The 13,634-nt window shown below is 36.9% G+C and overlaps 3 protein-coding genes across 3 annotated transcripts; all 3 read left to right on the plus strand.

The window, feature by feature from the left end:
* Positions 1-2,960: 2,960 nt before the first annotated feature.
* Positions 2,961-4,705, plus strand: LOC129802058 (alpha-amylase A-like). Its single transcript, XM_055847613.1, has 2 exons — positions 2,961-3,763; positions 3,912-4,705. The coding sequence occupies exons 1-2, from the start codon at positions 2,994-2,996 to the stop codon at positions 4,651-4,653; spliced, it is 1,512 nt and encodes a 503-aa protein (XP_055703588.1). The 5' UTR covers positions 2,961-2,993; the 3' UTR covers positions 4,654-4,705.
* A 171-nt stretch (positions 4,706-4,876) lies between these two features.
* Positions 4,877-8,464, plus strand: LOC129802059 (alpha-amylase 4N-like). Its single transcript, XM_055847614.1, has 3 exons — positions 4,877-5,085; positions 5,153-5,739; positions 7,643-8,464. The coding sequence occupies exons 1-3, from the start codon at positions 4,909-4,911 to the stop codon at positions 8,370-8,372; spliced, it is 1,494 nt and encodes a 497-aa protein (XP_055703589.1). The 5' UTR covers positions 4,877-4,908; the 3' UTR covers positions 8,373-8,464.
* A 642-nt stretch (positions 8,465-9,106) lies between these two features.
* On the plus strand, positions 9,107-11,021 carry LOC129802060 (alpha-amylase A-like). Its single transcript, XM_055847615.1, has 3 exons — positions 9,107-9,726; positions 9,790-10,170; positions 10,231-11,021. The coding sequence occupies exons 1-3, from the start codon at positions 9,344-9,346 to the stop codon at positions 10,958-10,960; spliced, it is 1,494 nt and encodes a 497-aa protein (XP_055703590.1). The 5' UTR covers positions 9,107-9,343; the 3' UTR covers positions 10,961-11,021.
* Positions 11,022-13,634: the final 2,613 nt, after the last annotated feature.

The raw sequence follows: 13,634 nt of genomic DNA on the forward strand, positions 1-13,634 counted from the left end.
TGTGTCTCGTCGTCACTGTGAGCACACAAAATGCCAAACATGAGGTGTTAAGTTACAAAACGATGTGCCATAGTGACAAATCCAGAGCCAGTCAGTCTCATCTCAATAGAATATTCAACTCTGTGAGAGCTCTTGGCGCTGTGAAAACCCAATTTCACCCTTCTTAAATCCTGTGATGGTTGTTATTCACATACTTTATTAGCGAAATAGGACACTTCTCCTCGTACCATCCAGCAGACTGTTGCTCATCCTCTGCACAGCATAGACGTTCTATAAATTATAAAATGGTGCAAGGCCCTCTCGTTCTATCTAATGCGCCAGGTTATATCCTTACCTCTTCACTGACAATCCCGGACAATTCAGGATTACAAGAAAAACCAATAAGGATAACAAGAGCATCTCATATGTATTTTCCCGAGATTGAGGATGCATCACAAAAAGTGAAAGGAAGGTGAAGAGTAAAGAAGGAGAATCCTAACATTCATACATTGCATAATGGACTAGCAAAAAAAATTTCATTTGAACAATTCTATTGACCGTAAAATGTGATGTATCTAAAATTTAGACACCTTTCTCACCTTTTTTTTTTGGTCCATCACCATCAATAAAATTGCTGTGATGCTGAATCAGAAACATCCCTAATCCTTATTTGATGACATTTTCCTGCCTTTTGTACCCCCCACAATTCAGTTGTTCGAGCAGTGTTTTTGTGTATTCTTTGCTAAGGACCTCTTACAACACTTACCTCCCTTAATCCTCTTTATTGCATGAATTTCTGTATCAATTTGAATCGTCGAGGTCGAGGGGATGCAGGAGCAGTCAGTGAAGCCAATAACAATGTGACACTCTCTTGATTATCAATGGGTCTAGTCAAAAATTATTTTATAAGTATTAAGAGATTTTTCAAACGATGTAATGCAAAAGACGAAGCTCCTATTAAGTATTTTGAAAAACTAAAATTATTTATTTTCAATAAATTAAGAAAAAAATAAAGAAGTAAAATAATTTAGCATATTTTGACACGTAGTCTAGGATGATTAACTAACGGATGGAGCATTTTAATTCACAAATGGTATATTTTACTTAAATTCTTTATAATTTTTAAGCTTTAGATCCTACAAAAATAAATATAACATGAAATGGTAGCCACATATACAGAGAATATATTTTTATTGAACTTAAAATTTTACTGGTGTTACAGATAGAAAACTTTTCAGAAAAATTCAAAAGAATTGCGAATTTTACGTCTTTTTCATAAAGGTTTTAGGAACTATTATCCTCGTGCAATCATTATAAATTTTTTGCTAGTAACATAACATTAGATACTCTTTCATTTGGTAAAAGTTTTAAAATGATTGCATTTGATTTTATACCAAAACTAAAAAACCACTTAAGAAAAAATGTTTGTACGGAAAATATATGAGAATGCTCTGCCCTGCCCGTAGTGCACTGTACATAAGGCATATAGATGGTACAAAACCATTCAAAACTCAATTCGAAAATCAATATAAAATAAAAGAAGCGCGTGCTTTCCTAATTTGAACAATGTAATTTTTACCCTATTGATTCTTCGATATTTTCGGTGTTAGGCAGAGGACTTTTCTTTACCATTTCGAATATTAAAATGTTCGAATGTTATTTAATTTTTTCCGTATCCACTTTTAAATATGTAGAAAGAAGAAACTTATACGAAGTATCTTCAAAAGATAAGGAGGGTTCCTTTCAGGATTCGGGCTTTTTGGAATTTTGGCTTTCAGGATTTGGCTTTCGAGATTTTGGCTTTCAGGATTTTGATCATTCAGGATTTTGATGTTCGGGATTTTGGTTTTCGGGATTTTGGATTTTCGGTATTTTGGATTTTCGGTATTTTGTCTTTCGGGATTTTGGTCATTCGGGATTTTAATGTTCGGGATTTTAGGTTTCGGGATTTTGACGTTCAGATCTTCGGGCTTTTGCCTTTAAGAATTTTGGATTTTCGTGATATTTATATTTCAGTTTATTTCATTTCTTTTAGATTTACAGATCTCTTCTTAAGACTATATTAAACTTAATTTGCTTTCCAGGATTTTGGCTTTTCCGGATTTTACATTTTCGGGATATTTGCTCTTGGGGATTTTGTCATTCGGATTTTTTTACTTTTCCTGATTTAGTTTTTTCAGAATTTTGGCGTACGGGATTTGGTTTTCGAAATTTTGAATTTTTGGGATTTTGGTCATTCGGGACTTTGGCTTTCAGGATTTCGATTTTGTCTCATCCGGATTTTGTTTTTTCGGGATTTTGGCGTTTTTAACTAACTCGTAAACTGTAAAACAGTTTGTAAAACGTTATTTGGACTACTACTAAAATAAATAAAAGAAATTAAAATCAAATTTTTATCATTCATTAATTTGGAATTTTTTATTTATTTATATAACAGCCGGAACAGCGTTTTGACCCACCCAAGAGATAAATTGGCAGAAGACCAAGCACAAGAGGTATGCATAATATTCCGGATACTAAAAATTTGTAAAAGAACGAATTTAAAAATCGTTCTCTGAGACAACTACTTTGCTACTTGGCCCGGACACAAGCAACCAGACAGTCTGGTCATCATTTCCATAATTTCCGGGGCAGGATAACCGACAACTTAAAGTTCACATCTCTCATAGTTTGGCTCCTACTGGGCCAATAAAATACCTAACGAAAAATTTAAAACCTGTTAAATATTCGAAAGCAATTTCCAAAACCTGTAAATCGATAAATCGAAATCTCAGAACCTCTCAATTAAAATTAAAAATATACCATTGGGAAAATCTAACATTAATGACCGTAAAAATCAATGATGTGTCCTTGACTTACATTCATTAGTGAAAAGATCTTTGGTATGATAGCAATTAATCTGATTATTCTGTATTTGTCACGCTCAACGACAATTTATGAGTAACTCTGCTGAATATAAATGCATCGCGGAAACAGAAATATGCTTCAGAATTGAGCATAAAGTGAAAGTGAAAATGCAAATTCGGGATTTAGTATTTGTTTTTAAATTAATTTTGTGGAGTTTAGTCCATGTTAGGGCACAATTCGATCCGTATTTCCTACCCGGACGAAGTGTTATTGTGCACCTGTTTGAGTGGAAGTTTGCAGATATTGCCAAGGAATGTGAGGAATACTTGGGACCAAATGGTTTCGGAGGTGTTCAAGTATCTCCAGTGAATGAAGTTCTCGTGACCCCTTTAGGAGCTTGGTGGGAGAGATACCAACCAGTATCTTATGCCATTATTGGTCGCTCTGGAGATGAACTGGATTTTATGGATATGGTCAAGAGATGCTATGATGCAGGAGTACGAATCTACGTGGATGTTGTGTTCAATCACATGGCAGCTGGACCGGGAGAGATCATAGGCACAGGAGGGAGTGTAGTCTATCCTGATGAGAGACTCTATCCCCATGTGCCGTATGGACCTGAAGACTTTAATGATGACTGCCTCATTGAAGACTACCAGGATACAGTTCAAGTCAGAGACTGTGCATTAGTCTCCTTGCCCGATTTAAATCAAAAATCGGACAATGTTAAGAGGAATGTGATTGAGTTTTTGGATAGATTAATTGACTACGGAGTTGCAGGCTTTCGAGCAGATGCCTGTAAACACATGTGGCCCGATGACATCAAATTCCTCTTTGGCAATACTAAAAACCTAAGTATTGAATTTGGATTTCCGCCCAATGCTAGACCGTTTCTGTATCAAGAAGTCATCGATTTGGGTCAGGAACCCATATCCAAGTATGTTTGAATTATTTATTTATTTCTCAATTTGTGTGCTAAGTTATTTTCAAAAAGAAACAAAGGTTGATATTGCTGCTAAGACGGCGGTGGGCAATGATGAAATTCAGAATTCATTGCACGACTGACTTAATTTTCTTCATTATAGAAATGAATACATAACAAATGGCGCCATCACAGAATTTCTGTTTTCTGCCGAAATCGGTGATATCTTTCGTAACAAGAAACTGAAGGAGTTGATGAACTGGGGAACAGATGAGCGATTCCTAAGATCAGATCGGGCTCTAGTATTTGTAGAAAATCACGACAATGAACGCGGTCATGGAGCTGGCGGAGAAAATATTCTAACTTACAAAGATGGGAAGCGCTATATGATGGCCGTCCTGTTCGCAATAGCTCACCCTTACGGTATTGTTCGTATTATGAGTTCCTACGACTTCGCGAATAGCGATCAAGGACCACCGGCAAAACCCGATTTGGAAATCATTTCGCCAGTTTTCAATGAGAAAGGTCTCTGTACCAATGGCTGGATCTGCCAGCATCGTTGGCCAGAAGTTGCAGCAATGGTGAAGTTCCGGAATATCGTAGGAGAACGCGGTGTTATGCACTGGGCCGACAATGGAGAGCAGCAGTTTGCCTTCTGTCGTGGAGATTTGGGTTTTGTGGCATTCAATGGGTACACAAGATCCAATCTTGAATCCGATGTTAAGGTTTGCCTACCTCCCGGAATCTACTGTGACGTCATAAGCGGTAGTGTTGGAGAACTTGGATGTACTGGCTTGGAAGTTGTCGTTAATGATGCGGGATATGCCAAAGTATTCATCCCAGCCGATTCACCATCAGGTGTACTTGCCATTCATTTGGGTTCTGTATTCATACCTAGTAAATAAATTCACCTTTCACTTGTACAAATAAAGCAAGTATTTTAGTAAACAAATAAAATATGTTTTATTTTTATACTGAACCCCCTGTCTCGGGGAAATCAATAATATTTATCTAAATTTAGTAAATAATCCCAATATTGTAAAAAAAATCTAAGAAAACAGATGTAAAAATATTTTCAATAAACTTCCTTCCTCGAAATGTGGATATAAAAGCTTCACAAATCTTGATTGAGAGATCAGTACAAGTTTTTCAAAGCAATTATGAATATCCTTATTGCATTAGCAGTAATAGTTACATCCCTATCAGTAAGGGCTCAATTTAATCCTCACTATATAGACAACAGAAATGTAATTGTTCATCTCTTTGAGTGGAAATGGAATGATATCGCGAGTGAATGTAAAAATTTTCTAGGACCAAATGGATTTGCTGGAGTACAGGTAACAATGGTAATATATTTTGGTGATTCTGGTTTTAAGCTTGCATATCTTCCTTACTAAATTTAAGGTATCCCCCGTCAATGAAAACTGGGTTTCACCTGAACGCGCGTGGTATGAACGTTACCAACCTATCTCCTACAAATTAACTACGCGTTCCGGAACTCAAGAAGAATTCGCTAGTATGGTTGAAACTTGTCGGCAGAGTGGTGTAAGAATCTACGTGGATGTCGTTTTCAATCATATGGCTTCAGGATCTCTCGATACGATATTGGTTGGTACGGCTGGTTCAGAAGCATATCCACAGGTTTTCGACTACCCAGCAGTACCTTTCACCAAAGCAGACTTTCATCCTGATTGTACGATTACGGATTACCAAGATGTCTACCAAATTAGGAATTGTCAGTTATCGAGTTTGAGAGATCTCAATCAAACCTCTCCTTATGTCAGAGAGAAGATTCTCGGTTTCTTGAATCAATTGGTTGATTTGGGAGTAGCAGGATTCAGGGTAGATGCTGCTAAGCACATGGATCCTCAAGACTTAAGATACATCTATAGGACAATTAAAAGGCTGAATAAGGATTCCGGATTCAGGGCTACAGACAAAGCTTTCATCGTGCAGGAAGTGATAGATCTTGGTGGTGAAGCTGTAACATCGTAAGTATCCTTATGCCCTAGACACACTTTACGACTTAAGCCGAGAGACGGCTTAGTAGAAAATTATGGAAGTGTAGTTTAACCATTATTTCTAATATAATTACACTAAGCCATCTCTCGGATAATCCTCAGGTCTGTCAAGGCCCTTAGAACGTTTTTGTATGTGAATATGTTATCAAAGATGAATGTCAAGCCTGGTGTTAAAATATTTCCTAATCCAAAGCAGTGATATCTTTTGAAAGATTTTCGATCTTATGGGATGTTATTGGCAGTAGTCGGAAGAACTAAGACCTTTCTTGATTACTGCTGTTTTATTCTTCTACAACGTTTCGAGGAGAGTTGTCCTCTTCATTAGGTATCAAACTTGCGGGGAAAATCACATAGAGGTGGGAAATGTTTACACTGCACTTGGACCAGTATTTTTGAGCTCACAATTCAAATCATTCGAGTGATAAAGAATCAAACGCAGATACCGCGTCTGCGACTTTGATACCTGATGAAAAGAACAACAGTCCTCGAAACATTGTAGAAAGATAAAACAGCAAAAATTAAGAAAGGTCTAAGTGTTCCCGTCCACTGTCAGATATCGATACCTCAAAATTAGACTGTAAAGCGGTCTACAAACGGTTTATCTCAATTTCTGAAGATATCAATATCCTAAATAAACAAGCTATTTTGTGGGAATTTTAAAATCTAATGGATCATTTACTCCTAATATCCAATCCTAACGTGAATATTTTCCAAGTAATCTTAACCGATAACTGCAAAGTTAATCTATATTAGCTAGCCTTAGGTCTGAAGCCTGCAAAAACTTTATTCGTTACATTATTGAGAAAGTCAATCTGTTATAGTACATCTTAAATTCAAAATTCGAAAAATGGTTATTGGAAAGGGGTCCCGGTCTAAATCTCGAAAGACAAAATCCCGAAAGCCAAAATTCCGAACACCAAAATTTCGAAAGTTAAAATCCCGAATGGGAGAAAATATCGAAAGCCAAAATCCCGAATTCTTAAAAGTGTCAAAGCTACTTCCACGATTGCACCTGCGCTTGTTAGAGGCAAAGGGAAATCTTCTGTGTCTTGGGAAATTATTTTAAACATTTTCCTCCTTCAAGATTTTGAATATTCGGGATTTTGGCATACGGGATTTTGGCTTTCGGGATTTTGGCGTTCGGAATTTTGGCTGCCACCGATTGGGAAAGTGCTGAACTACCTCAAATATCTAGTCGAACTGGAGAGTGGAGACCTCTCGTTAACTAGACGAGTGCTCTACCAACTGAGATAGAGGCCACATGCTCTGCTTGACTTGCTACATGACTTGCCGCATGCTACATTGCGAGATTTGCAAACGGTATGGTGGATCAAAAATCCATGACACCATGGGCTACCGGCTCAATTGTACGCATTATATCGTTTCCAAGTCTGGCAACCCCGAGTGTAAACGATTGCACTGTACAAATCAATTGGTTAAAACTATGGATGATTTGAAGGTCATTTGCTCAGATTGACGATTATCTGTACTCAAAAACAATTAATATTGAACAAAAAGTTCGCAAAATTCTCACAATATTTTCAAATATCTCCGGTCTTTCGTAGACACAGTCCTTAATCAACATTTACGAGCCTAGTCGATAAAGCACTTATACAGGCTTCAGACCTGAGGTTTAGCTATATGGCTTAACTACTCTATTTTTTTATCAATTGCGATTTTTTGGAAAAAATTAACTTAGGATTGGATTATTAAGGACAAATGACCAATTAGGCTTTCAAAAAGCAATAAAATTGCTCGAAATTTAAGATTTTGAGACAATCGGGAACTGAGCTAAACCTCTAGTCTGAAGCCGGCCTTATCCTTAAACTCAGAATACCAGAATTGAGGATATTATATAAACTGTTCTTTCCAGCCGAGAGTACACATCATTTGGCGTTGTTACTGAATTCAAAGCATCCGATGAACTTGGAAAGGCTTTCCGTGGCAAGTACCCCCTAGCAGATCTGAGGCACTGGGGGCCATTATATGGCCTACTTCCTCCTAATCGAGCCCTTGTCTTTGTTGAAAATCACGACAATGAACGTGGTCATGGAGCTGGAGGAGAAAATATCCTAACTTACAAAAACGGAAAGATCTACACGATGGCCGTAGCGTTCAACCTAGCCCACTCTTACGGTATTCCGCGGATCATGAGCAGTTACGAGTTTAACGATCCAAGCCAAGGTCCTCCGCATGACGATAGCAATAATATTCTGAGTCCTGAATTCTCATCCAATGGGGAATCTTGCACAAATGGATGGGTTTGTCAGCATCGTTGGTTGGCCATTAGGAACATGGTTAAGTTCAGAAATGTCGTTCGAAAGACATCAGTTACGCTGTGGTATGACAATGGATCCAATCAAATAGCTTTCTCGAGAGGAACTCGAGGATTTATAGCGTTCAATGGAGACAAAGTTGATTTCAGCGCAAAGGTTCGCACCTATCTCCGTTCAGGAACATATTGCGATGTTATTTCGGGTGAGAAAAATGGGAATTCATGCACAGGAAAGACGGTGAATGTGAGAAGATCGGAAGTGGCAGTCATTATCGAAGCTGATGATCCATATGGAGTCATCGCTATTCATGCTGAATCAAAATTGTAGATCATTGATTTGAAAATTTCTTGCAAAATTTCAATGAATCATGCAGAATATTTTTAATAAATTGAGTTTGATACATACCACAAATCTTAAAATGTGGTTTAACTCATTTTCTTCTTGAGATCCGTACAACGCAAAAGAAAACCAGTGATAAGCCTAGATCAGCTTATAGAGGTGTGATTCCTTCGTTGCAAATTCGGATTGTGGCAAACTCGAACGATATTTATACATAAAATCGCGGCCCACGTAAATCCACGAAAAATTTCGCGGCCCACGAAAATCCGCGAAAAATTTCGCGGCCCGCGAAAATCCGCTGGTATATATAAACATATATACTATGTTTTTATGTATATATATATATATATATATATATATATATATATATATATATATATGTATATATATATATAGAGGAAGAGAGAGAGGGAGAAATGGCACAATACCATGTGTGACGCTACTTCTCCCGCTTCTTTCCCCACCTGACGCTACGAGCAAAATTTCTACGGACGGCCGGACGGCCGGCCAGACCCGAAAATTTGGGCTTATCATTTTTGGCTTTAGGGATGTTCAAAACATATACCCTGTGAATTTCAGCTCGATCGCAGCACTTTTAGAAAATCGGAGTATCACAATAGGTGTGATTATGAAAGAATCACACCTAATTTTATTTATTTAAAAAAATGGATTCGTCTAAAAATGTTAGTGTTGACTAAAATTAAGGTGAAACAGATAATAAACAAAGAAAAAGAAAAATACATTATTAATTTGTTTTTGATTATATTTTGAAAAATATTTGCCTTATCTGTGTTTAATTTACAATATAAGTCGAGACAGAAACTGACGTAAATTAAAACAAGATATCAAAAAGTAGAGGAAAAATAGAGTAGTATAAAAATGGAATAATTTTGCTGACATATCCTCAGTAATAACTTTGCAATTGGTGTTGGACATACTAAAATTTAACTGCTGAGGCAATGAATTTATCAGCTATTTTAATTTTTACTTTTTTGACTCTGGCTCATGGTCAATTTGATCCAAACTACGCACCGGGTCGCAATGTTATAGTGCATCTCTTTGAGTGGAAATGGGTGGATATTGCGGAAGAATGTGAAAGATTTTTGGGTCCAAATGGCTTTGCCGGCGTTCAAGTGTCTTCTCCAGCTGAAAATGCAATTGTTACGGTTCTCGGATTTAACCGTCCTTGGTGGGAGCGGTATCATATTATGTCTTACATTCTAGAAACGCGATCAGGAAATGAACTAGAGTTTGCGGATATGGTCCGCAGATGCAACGCTGTTGGAGTTCGAATCTATCCCGATGCCGTCTTCAATCACATGGGATCTCTTCCAAACATGACGTGAGTCAGTTATTCTTTTCCTCTAGTACTAAAGTTCGCTCAAGTATCTTGACTGTACCATAGGGGAACTGGTGGATCGACGGCGGACGGTGTCATAAGGACATATCCTGAAATTCCCTATGACGCTACCCACTTTCACATACCATGTCCAATAGTTGACTATCAGAATTCGGACAATGTACGTAATTGCCAGCTTCTTGGGGCTCCAGATTTGAATCATACCTTGGAGTATGTTAGAAACAAAATTGCTGGATATCTAGACCATTTGATCACACTCGGAGTGGCTGGATTTCGCGTTGATTCAGCCAAACACATTTGGCCATCAGATTCACAGGACATCTACGGTCGTGTGAGCAATTTGAATACAGATCATGGATTTGCAGATAATTCTAAACCATATTTCTACCATGAAGTTATTGATGTCGGTGGTGAAGCTGTTTCGAAGTATTATTATTAATGTTTCAAAGTAAGGAACATACTTATGACTAAAACTTTAAATTTCAGATACGATTATACTGGACTTGGCGGTGTAACTGAATTTTTATTGCCGTATTACATTGGCATTACTTTTCGTGGTAATAGGTCGTTAGATACTTTGCAGAACTGGGGAGAACCATGGGGTTTCTTGCCATCAGATCGTGGCATAGCTTTTGTCGAAAATCACGACAATGAACGCGGAACATCAGGAAGGGATATTCTAACATACAAAGATGGCAAACCGTATAGAATGGCAGTTGCCTTTAACCTAGCCCATCCCTATGGTATCACACGGATAATGTCTTCCTTTTACTTCTCGTATGACAATATTGATCAAAGTCCGCCTATGGATGATAATCAAAACATCATCTCACCTAGCATCAATCCTGATGGAAGTTGCGGAAATGGATGGGTATGTCAGCATCGTTGGCATCAGATCTACAACATGGTCAAGTTTAAGAATGTCGCAGGAACAGCAACACTTTCAAATTGGTGGTCCAATGGAAACAATCAAATCGCTTTTGCAAGATCTGGAAAAGGTTTTGTTGCCTTCAACAATGAAGGATCTGATATGGATGTCATCCTTCAGACATCCCTTCCAGCTGGTACCTATTGCGATGTCATTTCTGGAAGCGTATCAGGAACTACATGTTCAGGAAAAACGGTTATAGTTCAAGTTGATGGGATGGCTAACATCGTGATTGGAAGTGCAGAGGAAGATGGTGTTTTGGCAATCCATGTTGGGGCAAAATTATAAATTTTATTGTCAATATATAAAATCGGCAATAAAAATGAATTTTTATAATGCATTACGAAAACTTCTTGTTTTAATTATGAGTTCAGATTTCAGTTGAAATTAGATAAGAGAGGATTGACCAGATTTCTTTTACAAAATTAAGATAAGGGAAGAGTACCACGGATCGGCATGTTGAGTGAAATTCTTTGAATTTAATTGAAATTATTGGGGAATCAGTGGAGCAATGGGCAAGACCGTTGGCTCTTGGGCGGATCGATTTCCTGGCTCGACTTACTGTTGTGAGTTCGAGTCCCGCCCGGTGCAAAGATCTGAATGTCTGATATAGGCAATTTTCATATGTTAATAACGTAATATAATTCACCGCCTAGGCCCAACAACTCCGGGAGCATAGAAGAAGCATCCACAATGCGGGGAAGGCGTTCCTGGACGAGTCTACAAACGGACTAGCAGATTCTTCTAACACGGGATATGGACATTGTAAAATGATTACCTTTGTAATGAATATATCTCGATACGATTAATAATAATAATAATTGAAATTATTAGTAATATTGTATCCGTCAAAGAATCTATTAGGAGGGAAGCCCTCAATTCAATCAGTTGGATGAGTGCCTTGGCCGCCAGAGGTTGCTCCAGAAATCTGAGCGTTCCTTATAATGATCTACTCCTTACAACGATTCAAGATGAAATAACTTTCATTACTAAACCTTCCTACAGTACACCTCCCAAAAGGGTAACTCAAAGGTTTTGAATTAAGGTAGTTTATCATTTTGTAATATTTGAATGATTAAAATCAGAGGCGTGCAAGAACCGTTGAAACTGAATAAACGTCAAAAGAAACATGTACATAAATGGTCAAAACGTTAACAGAACAAACTTATTTTGACGTTTATTCGGTTTCAATGGTTTTTGCACGCCTCTGATTTAAATACCCGTCTGACCAAGTAAACGTGGATTATAGCCTCAATTAACCCTTATCTTTCATACCTTACTGTTAAGAAGCTCCCATACAAAATACCTCTTACCAAATATACGTGAAGGACACTGTTTTGCGTTCATGCTGGTGAGCAGCGGAAGTACGAAAATTATGTTGCCGGCCTTGTTGTTCAGCTGTCAGTGACAAGATGGAATATTTTCCAATCATTTTATTTGTTTTTAAAATTCTCGCAAAGATTCTCAGTGATTTTAATGTTTTTTTTTTAAACAATAATAAATGTGCGTGGGTGCGTTGCGTCTAGAGAAAAGTGTCGTGGTAACTATAAACAAATTTTCTATGTTGAAATATATGTTTTTATTTCCTTTCGGGGGTATTTTTTAGGAGACAAATTTTTTCAGAATAGTTTTTTCTTTTCTAAAGTGTTAAATCGTTCATCCTGGTTAAATAAAACATATCCCTATCTTTGTAGCTTCTATCATTTATATAAAATTTGAAGGTAAAATCAGGATGTGAAATTGACAGTTTCATTCCACTGCCATTGATATACGTGGCAAAATTTAGTCCTTAATTTGTGCCTACTACTCGGATCTTACCGATGAGGGCTAAAATAGTGCCTAAAGCTAGGTGTTAATTAATGGCTCAACGCTGGGTCCCCCTTACCCTGTTTCAGACGGGTAGTAAAAAAGAGTAGATGAATTTTGAAAAATTAATTTTGGTTTTTGGAGCAGCAATACGGGGATAACCCTACAATATGAGAAACTCTGTTGATCGCTAGTGCCCTTCCCTTAAACATTAAGTCAAACGTACGGGAAACTTATTAACCTTCCACTATCATTAGGAAATTAAGGTATAATTGTGAGGTATTAATCTTTGGCCAACTGTCCTGGTTCCCCTTACTGACTTATAAAATGTTTGAACATCTTCCTGAAGTGGTGAAGGATCGATCGGCGTAGACTACTAAACTGGATGCCAAGGGCTCGTGACTCTAATAGGGAATAGCAATAAGCGGTTGAAAATACAAATGATGATATTCATATTATTATTTAAATATTTTTAGAGTCATTTGAATAACAAAAACATTTAAATTTCATTGAAATTGATTTAAAATTCTAGATCCAGAAATTTTCCTTTTTATTTTCTTTTCTGAGTAATTTAATTTTAGTGTTCATAAGTGATAACAATATATTTACATTTTTGACATTGTCCCATGCAAATTAATTGTAAATTTTGCCTCATATTTCACTGTGTAACAATAAATATTTAAATTAACTTCTACATCCGGCTTTTAATTCTCAAATGTGCACATTTTTACGTTTTATCTAGTCGTGGAATTTTAATATTGATAAAAGCACAACAAAAAAAAAAAGAAAAAGCTATTTCTTTCGTTGACTGTTCGATAGTGACTTTTAAACATCATTTACAATTTTTAATATATATTTTTTAAAATAAATGTATTATACCAGACCTGTGCTTATTAAAAGTCGTGTAGTATCGAAAATTTTGTGTTGATAGTTCTAATGGAAAATGCAGATTGACGTGCTTGTAACACTAATCCCGCTTATTCACGGTGCCATGATGAATATTTTTGCGCCAAAAAGACATAATAGAATGAAAAACTCTCATAAAAATAAATTGTCTTCTTGATATCTTTGTCGGAAGACGGATAGCTGGTCACTAAACACCCTTTTACTTAAATCTTGCAGAAATATGAAGAAATAGGGGAAACTGGGGCACCAC

The sequence above is a fragment of the Phlebotomus papatasi genome, chromosome 2 (assembly GCF_024763615.1).
Source record: "Phlebotomus papatasi isolate M1 chromosome 2, Ppap_2.1, whole genome shotgun sequence".
Lineage (NCBI taxonomy): Eukaryota > Metazoa > Arthropoda > Insecta > Diptera > Psychodidae > Phlebotomus > Phlebotomus papatasi.

Bases quoted from the DNA above. Each gene is read 5' to 3' on its own strand.
- LOC129802060 (XM_055847615.1), top strand. From the start codon at position 9,344: ATGAATTTATCAGCTATTTTAATTTTTACTTTTTTGACTCTGGCTCAT. The intron at 9,727-9,789 runs GTGAGTCAGTTA...ACTGTACCATAG, and splicing joins GGATCTCTTCCAAACATGAC to GGGAACTGGTGGATCGACGG. The intron at 10,171-10,230 runs GTATTATTATTA...TTTAAATTTCAG, and splicing joins GGTGGTGAAGCTGTTTCGAA to ATACGATTATACTGGACTTG.
- LOC129802058 (XM_055847613.1), top strand. From the start codon at position 2,994: ATGCAAATTCGGGATTTAGTATTTGTTTTTAAATTAATTTTGTGGAGT. The intron at 3,764-3,911 runs GTATGTTTGAAT...TCTTCATTATAG, and splicing joins GGTCAGGAACCCATATCCAA to AAATGAATACATAACAAATG.
- LOC129802059 (XM_055847614.1), top strand. From the start codon at position 4,909: ATGAATATCCTTATTGCATTAGCAGTAATAGTTACATCCCTATCAGTA. The intron at 5,086-5,152 runs GTAACAATGGTA...ACTAAATTTAAG, and splicing joins ATGGATTTGCTGGAGTACAG to GTATCCCCCGTCAATGAAAA. The intron at 5,740-7,642 runs GTAAGTATCCTT...TGTTCTTTCCAG, and splicing joins GGTGGTGAAGCTGTAACATC to CCGAGAGTACACATCATTTG.